Here is a 16740-nt window from a genome sequence, read left to right as displayed (position 1 = left end):
GTCATTGAAGACCCCCCAACCAAAACCACCCCTCCGTGCCTAAGATAGCATTCTCCAAACCACCAGACATGTGTCGAAAGTCGACCATCGTCTCACTCGGTGATAGATAGACACTGAACAACATTACCCCTAAACGCCGAAACCAAACAAAGCCATCCCCTAAGGCGGATGCTGTCCGGAACCCAGATGGCAGCAATACGTCAGGGTGGCATGAAGCTGGGTTCTTGTTTCGGTACTCTTCACTGATAAGGACTAGCTCACAACCATTTTGACAATCTGGCATCGCCATCTTCGCATGCCCAAGGTGGACGCAGGATGAGTACCTAAAATGTTCACACCGCATCAAAATCGGCGGCGAATTTTCAGTTCTGCAGCGAGAACAGAGAAGATATTTTGGATAAGATATTTACTGGAAATGAAACTATGAATTTGAGCCTAAACAAGACTCCATGCAATTGCACTAAGAAGGCATATCATCTCAAAGAATTTTAAGGTGTCCCAGTCAGTTGGAAAACTCATGGCTATATTTTGTTTTGCTTTCACAAGAAAGCATATTATTTATTATTAACGGACAATAAATAGAGTAAACTCCAGTTATTTATTGCCCTCAGGAGGAGGAGAAAGCAAGAACTTTAACCTATGCTTAACCTTAAGAAGAAAATTTTAAAGGACCAAGCTATTGTGCGTTATAAGTCCTAGAAAGTCTAGGAATCGGGAAATGGAAATAGAGCTCGAGCTCCGTGAAGAGCACATCGCACATCTGTGTTGCGTGTATTATAAGACGCACGATGGCAAGTGATGTAATTAGAGGCAGAGCAATCCAACAGACCCGAGGAAAGTTTAAAAAATGTGCATAAATCCAGATAAGTTCTACCCTGTTCGTGGAAGGGGGAGGTACAGGAAACGGAGGCGGGGCAGTAATTCACACGAGAAGAGGGGGGAACATAGACTGAGGAAAAGTAGCGGTCACAAGATGGTTGAGGGGAGTTAGCAGAGGGGTCAGAGAATCTAGTGGACGAAGGAGATAGTTTGAGGTTTCCGCGCTCCAGTGAGTTTTCAACACTGGCCAGATATTCTTTTCTAGACTTCAGTATTAAGGATCTGACCGAAAAACGCAGAGTTTTGAAAAAAAAACGAAGTCACTATGGTTTCTAGGGAACAGGAACTTCTTCCTCGCAGTGTGTTTCTGACGGAATTTTTTGTGGACTTCAGTGGTGAACTAAACAGGGTAAAAGCGCAGGTACTTAGGAGAGTGATTCACTACAAAGAAAAAGATGCGTTGCTTTTCAACAATAACGAATCTGGGCACACCGATCATGTTGCGTTATGATTTGGAATACTGGATCACACTCGATATAGTCCAGATTTAGCTTCGAGCGATTCATATCTGTTCCCAAAAATAAAAAAAAAAGATTTTGAGAAATCTTGACGCAGACATTCAACAAAGTAGGTCACAGCACCTTAAGTTTCAATGAAGCTATTATCAAAATATATTTTGCCAAGATTTTAAAGTATCTATTCATCTTCACACAATTAATAACCGTCAAATGGCAATTTATTTTTTTTAACAAAGTTATATTTCTAATTTGATACAATATTTTTCGACCATTTTGCAAAAAGGGGAACGAGTGATTATTTTGAGTGATGTATAAAAACGTTATGCTCATCTATCCACAATTTTTGCATACGATATTCTAATGCAAATCAGATACCGGTTCGGCACGCAGATACATATCATATCGCAGATGGTTTGCCAGCACCAACCGTCAGCAAAAAACACTGCAAACAAATTCAAATTTGAAATTTTTCACTTTATCGAGATTGAAAACCGTACGCGGATTAGGTTTTTGTTGTATGACTTCAGCGTTGTGATTTCATTTCTTTTTATAATAAGTAATCAATCGACTGATTTGAATGCCAATGGGTTCCAGATTAGCCAAAATAGGTGTGTGCTTATTGCAGTAAATGGTGGTTTTAAGGTGTCCAAACATCGATAATACGCCGTTGATGAGTTACATAAACATCGACGATTTATTTTCTCTCGTTACAATGTTATGTTATCTAATATCGAATTCATTAGCCTAAATTTGGTAAATGATCAACACAATTTATCTTACAAAAATACGCTATAAACTACGTTCGAGTATCTTTTAACGTTTAAAGTTTAAGTTATCGATGGAGTGTTACATTTACAAGATTTTTCTTTTTCTTTCCAACTTTCAGTTAAGAGTACAATTCGATGATACGCTAACATCAACCTTCGAATATCCATCGGAATCATCATTTTTCGATGATCCACTAACTGATAATGCCAACATTCCGGATAATATGGGTCATATTGTCACTGCCAACACCACAGCAACCTCTACCACCGCCGTCGCCGCCAATTCTGCAACCACCGAGGAAATTATTAAAAATCCGGGCCAGAAACTGCTGGGAAGCATGTCATTAGGTAATTATAGTTAGTTTTTCAATTGATTCTACGTTTCCAATAATTTGGTTAATGATAGTAAGAGCAAATGTAGGTTTGCTTTGTTGCTAGGATTAAGTCTGTTACGTAAATAGAAGTACAAAGCGATTGTGTTCGCGGCTAGTTACTGTAGATTTCATGGTGAGCATAGAACTTTTGCTCATACTATTCGCGGGCACTATATTCAGTAATTTTGGTAGTCCCTCATGAAACCATTACAGTTGCTGTGCATTTTTGAAACATCTAAGTGTAGTAGCTGTTGCTCCATAAAAATAATATGATAATATGCGTTAAATTATATTTCATATTTATAATGCAAATAATAAAGAAACTTTCATTCAAATATATGTTAAAAATCCGTGAGTTAGTTTTCGGAATACGGAACTTCTTCTGAACTCGGGAGTCTTTGTCAAACTACTCAGTTAGAGAATTATCAGTGGGTTAGTGTGGCCCTAGCTAGACCTATCAAGTTTATAGCCTAGTTAACTCCTGGCTACCTCGTTAAAACTTTAATCAGCGTGTATCTCGTTAGATATAGTCGTGTGTAAGATAGATTCGCTAAGTCATAGGCTAGATATTGAAAAAAAGAATATAAATTCATTTCACTTTTTAATGTTTTATATAAAACAAAATTTTATTAAAATCGGTTTATTGTTTGTCTGTCTGTCTTTTATTAGTGTTATATGCATTGGTAGCTGCACATTCCACTTTGTCGTCATTACGCCTAAATACTTGAATGCAAGCTATGAATTTATGATTTTTATCTTAACTTTAATCTTTATAGACGGGCACTTTCTCCGCTTGGTGATAAGTACTACTTCCGTACTATGGTCTGCGAGCAATAGACAAACGTTCTCCACTGGACTTAATGTCGTAAACTGCCAAATTCATATAAATCTGAACCTCTTTGAGAAGGTGTGTCAATTCAATGTTGTCCAGAAGGAAGATCTAGCGACATATAATTATGGATAAGAAAGGTTGATCTAGGACGGACCTTGCCGAATCGTGCATCCTCATGTAGGGGGCCAAAAATTCTTCAGAGGATTCTTCTCCCGAACGTGGCCAAGAGTTTTTGCTAAGAACCCAAGTCTCCGAGGAATACATGAAAACTGGCAAGATCATTGTCTTGTACAGTAAGAGCTTTGACCCTATGGTGGGACGTTTCGAGCGGAACAGTTTTTGTAAGCTGAAATAGACTCTGTTGGCTGCCAACAACCGTGCGCGGATTTCATCATCGTAACTGTTATCGGTTGTGATTTTCGACCCTAGATAGAAGAAATTATCAACGGTTGAGACCATAGTTGTAGTCTCCTATCTTTATTCTTCCCGTTTGACCAGTTTGATGTTGTTGGTTGGTTGGTTTTTAATGCTGACGTTGCCACGATATTCTTTGTCTTGCCTTCATTGTTGTGCAGCCCAAGATCTCGCCCTGATTGCCGCCTGCTCTATCTGGATGAAGGCAGTTTGTACGTTTCGGGTGATTCTTCCCATGATATCGATATCGTCAGCATAGACCAGTAGTTGGGTGGACTTAAAGAGGCTCGCACCCCTTGCATTTACCTTAACATCACGGATCACATTCTCGTGGGCCAGGTTAAAGAGGACGCATGATAGGGCATCCCCTTTTTGTAGACCGTTGTTGATGTCGAATGGTCTTGAGATAATCCTGTTGCTTTTATCTTGCTTCGCACATTAGTCAGCCTAGTCAATCTTATCTATTTCGTCGGTATACCGAATTTTCTCATGGCCGTGTACATTTAGTCGATGAATAAATGGTGCAACTGATGTCCATATTCGAACAGTTTTCCCATCGCTTGTCACAAAGAGAAAATCTGATCTGCTCCTGATTTGCCTGGAGCGAAGCCTCTCTGGTATGGGCCAATGACGTTGTGGGCGTATGGAGCTATCCGGCCTAGCAAGATAGCGGAGAATATCTTTTAGATGGTACTCAGCAACGTGATACGTCTATAATTACTGCACTGTATGATATCTCCTTCTTTATTTATGAGACAGATGATGCCTCGTTGCCAATCGTCAGGCATTGATTCACTGTCCCATACCTTGAGGATTAGCTGATGAGCCACTTGGTGTAACTGGTCGCCTCCATATTTAACCAATTCGTCTGTAATTCCATCGGCTCCTGGCGACTTATGATCTTTTAGCCGATGAATTGCACGGACAGTTTTTCCTATACTTGGTGGTGGCAGTGTTTGTCCGTCGTCTTGAGTTGGCGGGACCTCCAACTTGCCGATGTTTTGGCTGTTCAGTAGTTCATCAAAGTACTCAACCCATCTCTCCAATATGCCCATTCTGTCGAAAATCAGATTCATCGGCAAACCAGCCGTTCCGACCTTTTTTGCGACTGGGGCCAAGTATGTTTGTGGCCATATTTGTGATAACGTTCTTCAGGTGATTGTGAAGATCATTTGTTGATACTTCATCCCCAGAATCTATGTCGACTGTGGTTATTGCGGCATCCATTTCCCTCTTATAAGTGTTGCGGAGGGCTGTGTTCTGGATGGCTTCAATATTCACTCTCACCTGATTGTCAGAGGGGATTGTAGGTGGTGTCACAATGCGAGCTCGTAGCACTATGCCAACGAGATAGTGTTCAGAGTCTATATTGCCGACTTTGACCGCCGAGATCAGAGTTATACAGTCGCTTAAGGTGTTCTCTTTTTTATTTTTATGGTAACCAAATGCATTTTTTCCGCGCGTGTCTGTATTGAACACATTGTTTCGCTAACTGCGTCTTCTCTCATTAAAGCGGGCCCTGCGAAACTCCTCGAGTTCCATCAAAAGTTACATATCCGTTTCTGAGAAACAGTATACCTTGGCATCGACGTGTCACATGCTTGACGTAACTTTTCACCGATCTATATAGTTTTATCATTTGCATTTCCTTGCAGAATGGCATTTCGAGTGGTGATCACTATGCTTGTTTACCATTCTTCAGCCAATGCGTTGGAAACATCAGCTATTATCCGTGGATAATGGATAGACATCTACTTCAGTGTTTGCTTCCAGGCATCCGATATTGAGTAAGGAGACAAGTACAATGAAAGCTATTGAACCACTTATTTATTAGATCACTTGAGACGGAGTGATTCTGATTTTTTGTAGTTATATATCCATAATCGAATTTCACTCACTAAAACCACTCCCTAAGTCCTGCCCTGTTTCCCGTAGTATTATCGCTACGGTTGCTCTAGCAACCCCGCTTCCCTCCTTCTGTTTCCTATAGCCTAAATTAACTGCTTCCTACGTTTAGCTGCATTTTATCCCTCCTTCTGTTTCCTATAGCCTAAATTAACTGCTTCCTACGTTTAGCTGCATTTCGATCTTTCTAGCACGAAAAACTTTTGTCAATCCGCTCCACACAATCTCTCTTCCACACTCTCCTTTTTTTGTGTAAAACAAAATCTTATTAAAATCGGTTGTCTGTCTATTTGTTTTTTATTGTTTTTTAAGGAAGTGGAAATCTTCAAAATATCTGACCTGAGCACGTCAGATTGCGGGATTTTTAGCCCCTAACATCACCTCCGCGTCCAGCACTCTCTAACCAAGCCTTAACACTGATTGCTTCGCTTGAGTACAACTCAGCATCCTCGAGATGCTTTGCGACCGCAACCAGTGCTATATCGTCGGCGTAACCCACCACCGTGGCCTGCTCCAGAACCAGAAGGTTAAGTACATCACTATACATGACGTTCCACAGTATTGGGCCCAGTACAGAGCGCTGTGGCACACCCGCGAAGACAATGTACTCCTTGGGTCCATCATCGGTAGTATACCAGAGCGTCCTCTCTTACAAATAACAATCGATAATAGTGGCAAGGTAGGTGGGTACACCAATCGAACAGATCCGTGAGCATATCCGGTTTACATTTGACGTCAAGTTTGAGGGCCTTATTCGGTACGTCTTCCAGACCCAGGGCTTTGCTGTCGCCTATTCGACTGCACATCTCTAGCAGCTCGTCCCTGGTGACTAGTGGAATCTGTGCAACATTTAGGGGCGCTGGAAGGTGCCAGTACTCTCCTCTTGCTGGGGAAATAACACCTGGATTATTTTCAACAAGAGCATAGGGCACGTGATCTGCGGAGAAGAGCGGCCTCTGAATCGCCCTGTCACGATTTTATAGACGCTAACCCATCGAACAGAATTCCTTAAAACATTCCCTCTTACTCCGCTGGATGGCGAGATTGAGATTCTTGCGGTCTTCTCTATAGACATACTCCCTTTGCCCTTGATCGATCCTACCCATTGCCCTCTGAGCTGCTCGTATGGCAAATCGATCGAAGGCTCGCAAGTTCACTATTCCACCAATAATTGGATCTTCTAGTTGAGAATGAGCTTCTCCTAGGAATCGACGCGCCACATGCTTTAGAGATGCTTTGTGTGACATGGAGAGCTCTATCCGTGGAGGTGTCTGCTTTGCTAGGCAGGTCTAACCACACCCCCATGAATGTTTATTCATCCATCGCTTTTGCAGACCATCCAGGTGTTCTTTTGGATTTCGGCGTCCTTAATTCCAAGGTGATTGCCTGGTGGTCGCTGTACGTGAAGTCCTCGCTAACTTGACAGGACATGTCACGTGTCAGGACAGGGCTGACAAAAGTTAGATCTACAGTTGAACCAGAGCTTCCTTTCCGATAAGTGTTTACATCACCTTCGTTGGCCAGCACTACATCCAACTGGGCGCATGCTTCTAATAAACACCGCTCCCTTGCGTTAGTCTCTTTGCTACCCCACTCAATGGCCCATGCATTAAAGTCGCCGGCTATTACATTTGGACCTGGTCCCCTTGCGTCGTGAACAAGATCGTCTAATAGGTCTTCAAACACAGGCAGTGTGAGGCTCGGTGGGGTCTAGCAGCTGTATACGAATATACCGCTTATTTTTGCCCACACAAAGTCATTAGCCGCCTGACCCATGCGATATTGTATGGCTTGACGATCGCACGCCCATATCGCCACTCCGTCGGTTAAATCTGTGGCCCGTCAAGATTTCTGTACGGTCCACTAATGATAGCAATCTCCGTCGCGGATTCGTAAGTGGTTTGCGCAAGCAAATCTTGTCCGACCCTACAATGATTGAGGTTTATTTTTGTTAACCTCATTTTTCCACTGCACTGATTCTCTTTAACATTTAAAAGAAGCCCACAAGAAAGTGACCCCCTTAGAATAATCCACAGGTTATTCCCTCTGTTTGTCGGTGCAAAACGATTCAAAAAGAAGAAGGAATATATCATCGACAGTTACCAACTATCGGCCATTAAAAGCCTCATAAGGAAAACAAAGAAACACTATGAAGTTCGGGCTCTGGCATCCTTTGTCAACAATATTGAAATAAAGAGAAGAATAGTGGTCACGCACTCAGCTACGTCGAAACTCAAATACCTGATGAAAAACCTAAAAATCTGCATAGTGCCACCGAGTAGGACACACTAGATTAAAACCAAACTACGACCTAGCGGAATATTTAAAGCAAAGTGTCCAGAGTGTGAGAAGAATCCTATAGGACAAACCAAAAAACTAGTTTCGCTACGCTGGGGGAGGGCACGCAAAGGAAGAAAACCAGGATTCGACAAGAAGAAATAGCAGAAACCACGTCCCCGAAATCGATAGTATCACGGCCCGTTACAGGAGAAAAACATAACATCACATAAGACAGTCTACACATATTTAAGGGAAGTAACAACAGTAGGAAACAAGATGCACAGCTTGAATCTGATGTTTACCATATTCCAGTACCAGTCATCTGATCTTCACATTTGCACATCAATATCATCGATCCACTGACCCTGTCGAAAGGGTGTCAATACTGCTTCGTGGTAATCGAGCGCTTTACCCCGGGTTCGAAACTTTCAGAATGAATGATTAGAATATTCTTCAACACGCTATAGAAGATAAAATTAACCCAATATGTCTTGTGATGATTCCAAAAATAGAAAACTTCCCAACGTTTTGCAAGTAGCCTAATAAGTCTATTTTAATATCGCTAACCTGGTAGAATGCAGTAGAACGAGAACAACGTCACAGTTAAATCCGCCGTATCAGCCTAATCCTAATGTGTCCGGATAGCTGAGTGGTTAGAGCGCAAGGCTGTCGTACGGAAGGTCGCGGTTCAAATCTCACTGGTGGCAGTGGGATTTGTATCGTGACTTGACGTCGGATGCCAGTCGACTCAGCTGTGGATGAGTACCTGAGTCAAATCAGGGTAATAATCTCGGGCGAGCGTAATGCTGACCACATTGCCTCCTGCAGTCTACTGTGGTGTACCGTTACGGTCTTGAATGAAGTGCTCTAACACACTTCAAGGCCCTGCAATATGGATTGTTGTGCCAACGATTATTATTATTATTATCAGCCTAATCCCACGGCCTTCTTCAAACACGGATTAATTTATAATCATACTGGTATAGTGGTATCAGTTTATACCGAGCGCAGACTCAGCATTCATACTGGTAGATACAAGACTTACCTGAAGCCTTTACCGAACTAAAGAGTACATACAGCACTCGAGTTGTACAGAACTTTTGATGACCGGTCTTAATGAAACAATCACTATCACTGTCAGTGGCAGTGACCTACTCGGAACTGAACAATTTAAATACCTCCGATCAGTCAATTGAGAACTGCGTTATAAAATTACTTCACGCATTAACGCAACCTGGATGAAGTGACGTTCCATAACTGGCGTTCTTTATGATAGAAATCCAAAAATTTACCGCAGTGTCGACCGCCCTGTCTGTGGTTCTGAGTGTTGGCAGACTATAAAAGACAATGCACGGCGTCTTGCGGTAATGGAGGCGAAGACATTGCATTGACTGGTGGTGTATCACGCCACGATCACATGCGAATTGAGAATATCTGCAATCGATATGGGGTTACACCGATGGTTACGCAATTTGTGCTAAGGAGAACTCACTTGCCAAAATTAGTCTGAACATCGAAGTCGATGGTAAGCGACCAAAAGGGTGATCGACACAAAGGTAGCTTGATACGCTGGTTAGTGATTTTCAAGACTCGCGATTGCATCCAGAGCCTTTGACAAAGCGAAATGATGCAATTGATCAGGACGACGCTTATAAACGAGACAAAGGCTAAAAAGAAGAGGAAGATATCACATTTTCGGATACATCCTTTAGGTGTGACTACTCTTTTATTTGGCACAAGAAATCATCATACATCGTTTGACTTGGTTGAGATTATCTCAGGTCCGGCAGTGTCTAGGTTGGACCCTTTGCATTTCGCCACTCTTCCACGTGGTTCCTCGCTTACTCGCTTATTAGGCATTTGTTTCCGGGCTTAACTTGCGTCCCAGTTCTCGAGGAGGAAACCTTTTCGGGATCCTGAAGAAGGCTAGGGCTTCTGCTTCAGGTGATTTTTGGCATGACTTTCATTCTGATCGTGCCTTATAATATTGATCGAATAATCAAGTTTGATCTCTCACAAGTGACGAGTTTTGTGAGATTATCAGACTTTTATTCTATTGCCACGATATCGGCTTGCGGTTCGGTGGTTTCCGCTTCGACGTTGAACTGCGCTGGAAAGAATCCTTCAACCCCTGTCATAAAACTCGGGGCGATTATCCTTAAAGTTTCCTGTGTCGTTCAAGACTCTCCGTTCCCATACACATCTCTTTTTTTTTGGTTTCTCATTTTGGGTGGCCTTCCCATGTTTAATGTTGCCTGCTTTATGGCATATGTTCTCGCAGTTGATCCTCTCCTGTTCCGTGCCAAATCATTGCCCAGCAGTTACCACAAGTAAGTGGGAATATGATTTGGTGACAGAGCTATCGATTGTAGTTTAGAGCGCATTTCTCCGTTTTTAGTGTCAAAATACATTACCCCTGGAACGCCTGCAGCTACCACTTAAAGTCAAACATATGTTATCTGGTGTGGCTCTTATCTCTAATCTAGGACTAAATAGAACTCAAATAGCTGTAATTTAAAAGAAGCACCACAAATGAAATCAAGTCATCGGGATCTGTGTGAAAGTTAGAGTGTCAAATATTGTGCACGCTTATGATTTCGCTAAGCAGTTATGGCGAAAGTTTAGTGATTTGATGAAAGGTCATAGCATGCTCGTCTCAAAATTCGTTCCTGCCCCCTTCAGATGCCTCAGATATTTATAATTACTTTTATCTTTCACTTTGTCAAGTGCCCTCGTTCAAAGAACTTTATCAAGATTAAGCTATTTTGGCCCAATGTGGTGGATAATTGGAGCTCATCAAAATAAGAAGTAAAAATATCGTCCCAAAAATCCAATCACTAAAAAGATGGCATCAATTAATATTCACCTAAATTTCGATATATAAATGGCTCCGCCGCTCATATTTCTAGACCCAATTCCAGTCGCAATCATTCTAATCATCGTAGCATCACGATACCAACAACAAAATGTTTCCAAACCCATGACATGTTTTTTTCACCAAATTTCTACGTGTTTTGATAAACTTAAACATTAAAAAATTTATCGAGCCATAACGAGCAAAGTGCACAGATCTCGCGATTTTTTTCGCGGTTACTTCCATTGTCCTCTCGGAGCCGAGTTTCTAGTGACTTCGCTGAGCTAGAACTGGGTGAAATTATCTACATCACGGGTCGCGGAATAGCTTGCAATTATTAAGAAAATTACAAAACGGTTTTTACACATATTCTTGGTAATATTTTTCATGTACATGGAACCGGAATCGATACGAGTATTGTACAAACATTGCGCTGCTCATTCCACCGCACCTTGATGACTCGATGCCGAACAAATATTAGAGTAGTTAAGATACTCGTATCTTTCCTGTTCCACACTAGCGTACCCTCGTATAGTTTAGATTAACTGTTTCCATGCTTCAAGTACCGGCACCAGTTTTTCTACGTTTATTCTATCGGAGCCCGTTTCTATGTAGGAAAGATACACGTTGGAGCTGCGGATCATTTTGATATGATCTCGGAACCGCATTTTGATACAGTGCACTTGCCTGCAATTTACAAGAACACTCTTCCACTCAGCTTGTTCGGTTAATATTTTTATGAATGGCGGCTATTTGTTAGCCGATTCGAGTTATTAGGTCAGAATTGATTGAAATCAAAAATTGAATTATTCTGAAGTGTTCCAGATGTGGTCTCTGAAGAGATAGATACAACATGGTTTTTAGATGGTTCTTGTAGTGGTTTTCACTGGATGAGATTGGACCCGGGATAAGTTTCTCAAGTCACGATGGTTATGTATCGTCTAATAGATATATTAGCGTACAAGATCACATTAGTTGAATAAAATGGTGATTTCACGCTTGGGGTAGTAGAGACAGTTTATTATCGATTGATTTTTCCCATCTTGTTCCGCTTCGTTGTTGATTTAGTTGCGCTTAAACAAGTTATTGAGCAACACAAATTGCGGTGTTCTATGTTGTCTACTTTTTCCCGTTTTAAGCTATGGCTTTCCGTCTCAGAACTTTCTCAAATGTTAAAGTATCAAAATTACAAATATTCTGAAAGTAAGTGACCTAATAACATACATACTTCAGAATTGGGCGGAGACAAGTATATCCACCGAGCGCAACTACTACGAATACTATTCCTCTCGGGGACAATGAACAAATCGTATAAGTTCCGATACCGATTGACCTTAATCCACTAAAACCATCTTCTCACCCACTGTCCTCCACAGAACTGTCTACGGTTCAGACGAATGTGTTATAGCCCGTTAGATTTATTTGTTCAATGAGTATTATTCCTTCCCTGTCGCCCTTTTGATAGGCGCCATATCCTTCAAAGATCTTAATGAATCCAATTTATGGTGGCACTTATTGTGTTCCACTCTTCTTGGGATTCGATGATTTGCGAAACAATCGTTCCTAGTCTTAGGACTACCTCAAGCTGCTCTCTCTTGCCAGCAAATCTTGGATACGCGTAGGATACATGTCCCAGGCGGTCGTGTTGAATTGGACATTAAGAACAAAAGGGGGAACCAAAATATTCAAAACGTTGCAAAATCCCAACACCATACCACATCAGAAATTGCCTTAAATGGTAGTGACCATCTAGATGGCTGCCCATCATCCAAAGTTGGATATTTCGAACCAATTTGTGTACTCACCTCTGTTAGCATTATTCCTGCGTTCCTGCCATGCTCTGTCTGTATATGTTCTTTCTTTCTGATGTATTTCTGGACATTACGGTCACCTCATATCTTCATATTGTGTAGCATTCAAAAATCCTCCATCAAAATATCTTTAGGTATAATATCTGCAAATACTGCTAACAACTTTTATGTTCTACAGCAGGGATGCCTATCCATGACCTTAGAGAACACCAGCTGCCACAACGTAATTCTTTCAATCCGTTATCCATGTTGTACTAAAGAAATCTTTCTGATAGGTAACGCTCCATTATCTAAGCTAAGTAATCCGGAATATACGCTTTAGTCACACGCTTTATCCAACTCCAGTTGGCCGAATTAAGGCCATTCTTGGCATCTAGGGTCACCAAACCGTAGCACTTACCAACAGCGAAGGCGTGAGCGTGGGGAGAAGGAGGCCCGCCAAAACCCACACTGCCCATATACCATCCACTAGCTCGACAAACAGGAGCGGCTTATTGTATATCACCCTCTCCATCATCTTCCAGTATCTGAAAGACAGATAAGACGATATAAAGAGGATACGTCTAGCGATTTATGAAGCTTCCTTAGCAGAACCAATCTCTACTTCTTACACTGCATGGGAAATCATGCCCGATTCAAATGTGTCTATGGTCTTAATTTAACAGCCCGGCTTAGCAATTTATTCGGAATCCAATGCCAGAGCTTTGTCAACCCCAATTCGTAGTTTTCCGTGATAACCCTGAGGGTCGAGAAGACGTCCTGTTGAACCGTTAGCTTAAGTCCACTTTCTTGGTGTTGCGGAAAAGTAATTAAGAGGCGCGGGCACATGTCTTGCAGTGATTTTTGCCCACGAATTTTGAGGTAGCGTTTAGCGGGTTCGTATCTGCCTTAAGGTACAGGTGTTTGTAGAAATTCGGCTGATTTTCGTCTCATGGTGGAACTTTCATTCCGCAGAATTGCCTCCAAATCTTTTCTCAATACACGTGGACACATTCGATTTCTTGACAGATTTTTTTGGTAACCCTCCTATACCGTTGTGCCAAATTGACCACTGCGTTGGAGACAACCACTCTTTAGACGCAAAAACCGTATTGCTCCTCTGGCATATCTCCTGTCTGCTCTACGAAAACTGACTGTTGTATATATGAGCTCCAAAATCTCTCATATTATCCTGTAAATAAATTGGGCGCTTTCGAGAATTTTTTTCACTGAGTTGGGAGAACGTGCTCTTCTAATCACGCATTATAAGTAAAAATTGAACTATTCTGGTCTTGCTTTAGCCGTAATCTTCAGAGTCATGTCTGGTGTTCTGTCTCGCCCGGGTCTTTTTTTGGCTTAACTTCCACCAAGTAACAAGCTTGCCTTTGGTCGTCTCGTTGCCCTGGGTTCAAATCCCAGTCGTCATATATTTGTGTTTATCTTGTATTTGCCTCGATGCTATGAGCTTATCACTTGCACAGCATTAAAGTGTGATAATAATGAAGCTAAAGTACACTTTCATTGAAAATTAAAGGAAAACTTTAACACATATACATATAAATGGAGCGTATACTGCCTGTCCCCATTTTCCCAGCACCCAGGACAGAGATGAGGCAGTGTCTGAATTGCCTCTACTCTAGATGAAACCACCAGTTAATTTTTATCAATAACTTGAGTGTTTAATCCAAAAAGAGGGGTCAGTGGACCACACGAAAGGAAGTAAGTTGCGTTCCCCTTCCGATCCGTCAACAAATCGATGCCTAATATTCTAGGAAAACGTGAACAGGAAACCTACTTTTGCCTTAACCAAAGCACCCTCTCTCTCACGATCGCAACGCTGTGGAAACAGTGTCGCTATTATCTTGCGTACCAAGGCTTAGCACTTGATGTGCGAGACAATCACACTGCTCAAGGGTCAGAGGTGAAGTAGCGTCTGATAAGTCTCCTCTACCCTGAATGATGTTATCAGTCTTCATTTTGCTTTGTCCTAATCGAGGGGTTTAGATGAAAAAGTGGAAGGACAGGCAACACACACCCTTTTTTTGGGTAAGATATGTGGATGATATCCTTGCCGTGGTCAAGGGACAAGATGCCACCTCCTTGTTGACAAGTCTCAACAACATCCACAAAAAGATTACTTTCACAATGGAGACGTAAGTAGACGAAAGCCTGTTTTTTGAATATCAAAATAATAAACAAGGACGGGAAGGTCTAGTTAGCTCTCCACAGAAAAATCACCCACACCCAGCGAACTATCCCGATAGCCTCTAACCATTCATGGAGTCAAAAAATCGGCCCCTTCAACTTCATGGTCTATGGAATGTACACGATCCCGCTAAGTGAGAATCACTTCGAGAAGGAGAAAAAGTACATCCTCAGCACCGCTAAGATGAGCGGCTACAGGGGAAAAGCAGTGAAGCATCTAATGAGACGAACGGATAGGCAACAGTAGAGGAGAGAACTAACGCACCTAAGCGTGCAACAACAAGAAAACTCAGAGGGCAGAAGTAGGCTCCCTTGCATCTACTTAAGGGTAACGCGTAACATTGAAAAATAAATGGAGAAAACGAACTTGGTGCCGATACCTACAAGCAAAAAACAACAACTAAGACAAAAAACTGAGTTCCCTAAAAGAATGAGAGGAGTGTACTCTACAAAATCGATTGTCCGGAATGCGAGCAGGTCTACGTTAGACATACTAGAAGACTGGCGGTCACCAAGATCAGAGAACATACAGGGGAAGCACTCGCTGTTCGTCCCTTCATCAATGGGCCGAACAGCGAGCGAAATAAAATCTTCAGTTACTTGGCTAAGCAAGGAACCATAACATCACCATTTCATTAAAAGCACCATAGATTGTTCATATTCCTATATGGACGAAGCACAAGGCATGCCCTCAGCAATAGATCCAAATGCTGATGATTTCTACAGCGTCCTCCTAGCTTCTTCGAAAGGTTGTGGAAAAGTGCGACAGGTGTGTTAAACAGAAGCTAGTAGTGATGCATGCGAGAGTTAAGCTTCTCTACTCACGCGGTCCACGGAGGCTGTGTTGGATCGATTTCAGGAGGGCATTTACCCCTTGATGGAGTATAGCGCGTCAACCACACCTATGCACCATCGTTTGCAGTTATCTGAAATGCCCTTCAGTACTCTCTCTCTCTCTCCCCCTCCCCGCATTCCTCCTCTACTGTGTACGCCAAGTGCCTTTGGGACGATCCATTCATCGGCTATTTTGGGAGAGTGGATTCCACCGCATGGCGTAGCTCGCAATGCAATTCTTGCCTCCCCTTAATGTGTGATCTATCCAGAGCCACTTTGCCTTCCGATCACAGTGCGTACTAGTGCCAGGCCTATGCAAGTTCTTCGTGTGTGATAGCACGAGAATTAGGTTAGCCTACTCCAATGATATGACGCAGACAGGTGTTCATGAAGGTTTCAGTAACAATGGTGTTCACTTTTCATGTGCTACTCCCATATAGCAACACAGAAATAACACTTGAATCGATTAGTCTCAACTTGATCTTGATGTTGAGATAACTGCATTTCCAGATTTTAGGCAAGGTAGCAAAAGCGAAACTTACATTGTTAATGCGTCGGAAAACATCCAGTTCGGTTCTGCCCATTGGTGCAGATAGAGAAAGCACGATGACCCGTCAGACTGAGAACCTTGGTTTTGTTGGTATTTATCTCCAGTCAAATTTTTCTTGCCTCTCTTTCCAAATCCAGCGCCATTTGTTTGGCCAGGATTATGACCCGGTAAGAGAGCAAACAAATGTTATCACCCTAGTCCTAAAAACCTTAACTAGGGTGATAACCTTGACTAGGGTCTTTTGAGGAAAGATGCCAAAGTCCATTGAATTCCTGCACGTCCTCCGAACCAGACAACACGAAGAACGTTACCGATAACAAGAAGAAATCATACCGCCGATAGAATGCAACCCTGGCTGACTCCGTTTTTGACCTCAAAATCCTCCGAAATTTTCAGGAATTGATTAGTTGAATTTTTTGGCCATACTGTTGCCATAAGTAGAAAAGGCTGGGCCTAGGACCTTTACATCTATCACACTTACCTACCTTAGTGGCACCACTTTTTCGGATTAGTTCGACCATGAAATTCATAAGAATGGGGGTTCTAATCCGATCGAACCCTTTTTATTTTAGGTGGAGACTTTGGCTCACTCCATTCC

At 42.1% G+C, this 16740-nt stretch overlaps 1 protein-coding gene across 3 annotated transcripts in view; it reads left to right on the top strand.

Annotated features, from left to right (window-relative positions):
- The window catches only part of LOC119656002 (serine-rich adhesin for platelets), a 201701-nt gene that overhangs the window by 163105 nt on the left and 21856 nt on the right, over window positions 1-16740 (top strand). For all 3 annotated transcript variants that reach the window (XM_038062242.1, XM_038062240.1, XM_038062243.1), the window contains exon 4: window positions 2224-2452. In XM_038062242.1, coding sequence (XP_037918170.1) covers window positions 2224-2452 — 229 coding nt within the window. The remainder of the gene's footprint in view (window positions 1-2223; window positions 2453-16740) is intronic.

Source organism: Hermetia illucens, chromosome 4, assembly GCF_905115235.1.
Source record: "Hermetia illucens chromosome 4, iHerIll2.2.curated.20191125, whole genome shotgun sequence".
In the NCBI taxonomy this organism is placed as follows: Eukaryota; Metazoa; Arthropoda; class Insecta; order Diptera; family Stratiomyidae; genus Hermetia; species Hermetia illucens.
The sequence above is the reverse complement of the archived record's forward strand: the minus strand, read 5'-3'. Positions and strand labels throughout refer to the sequence as shown.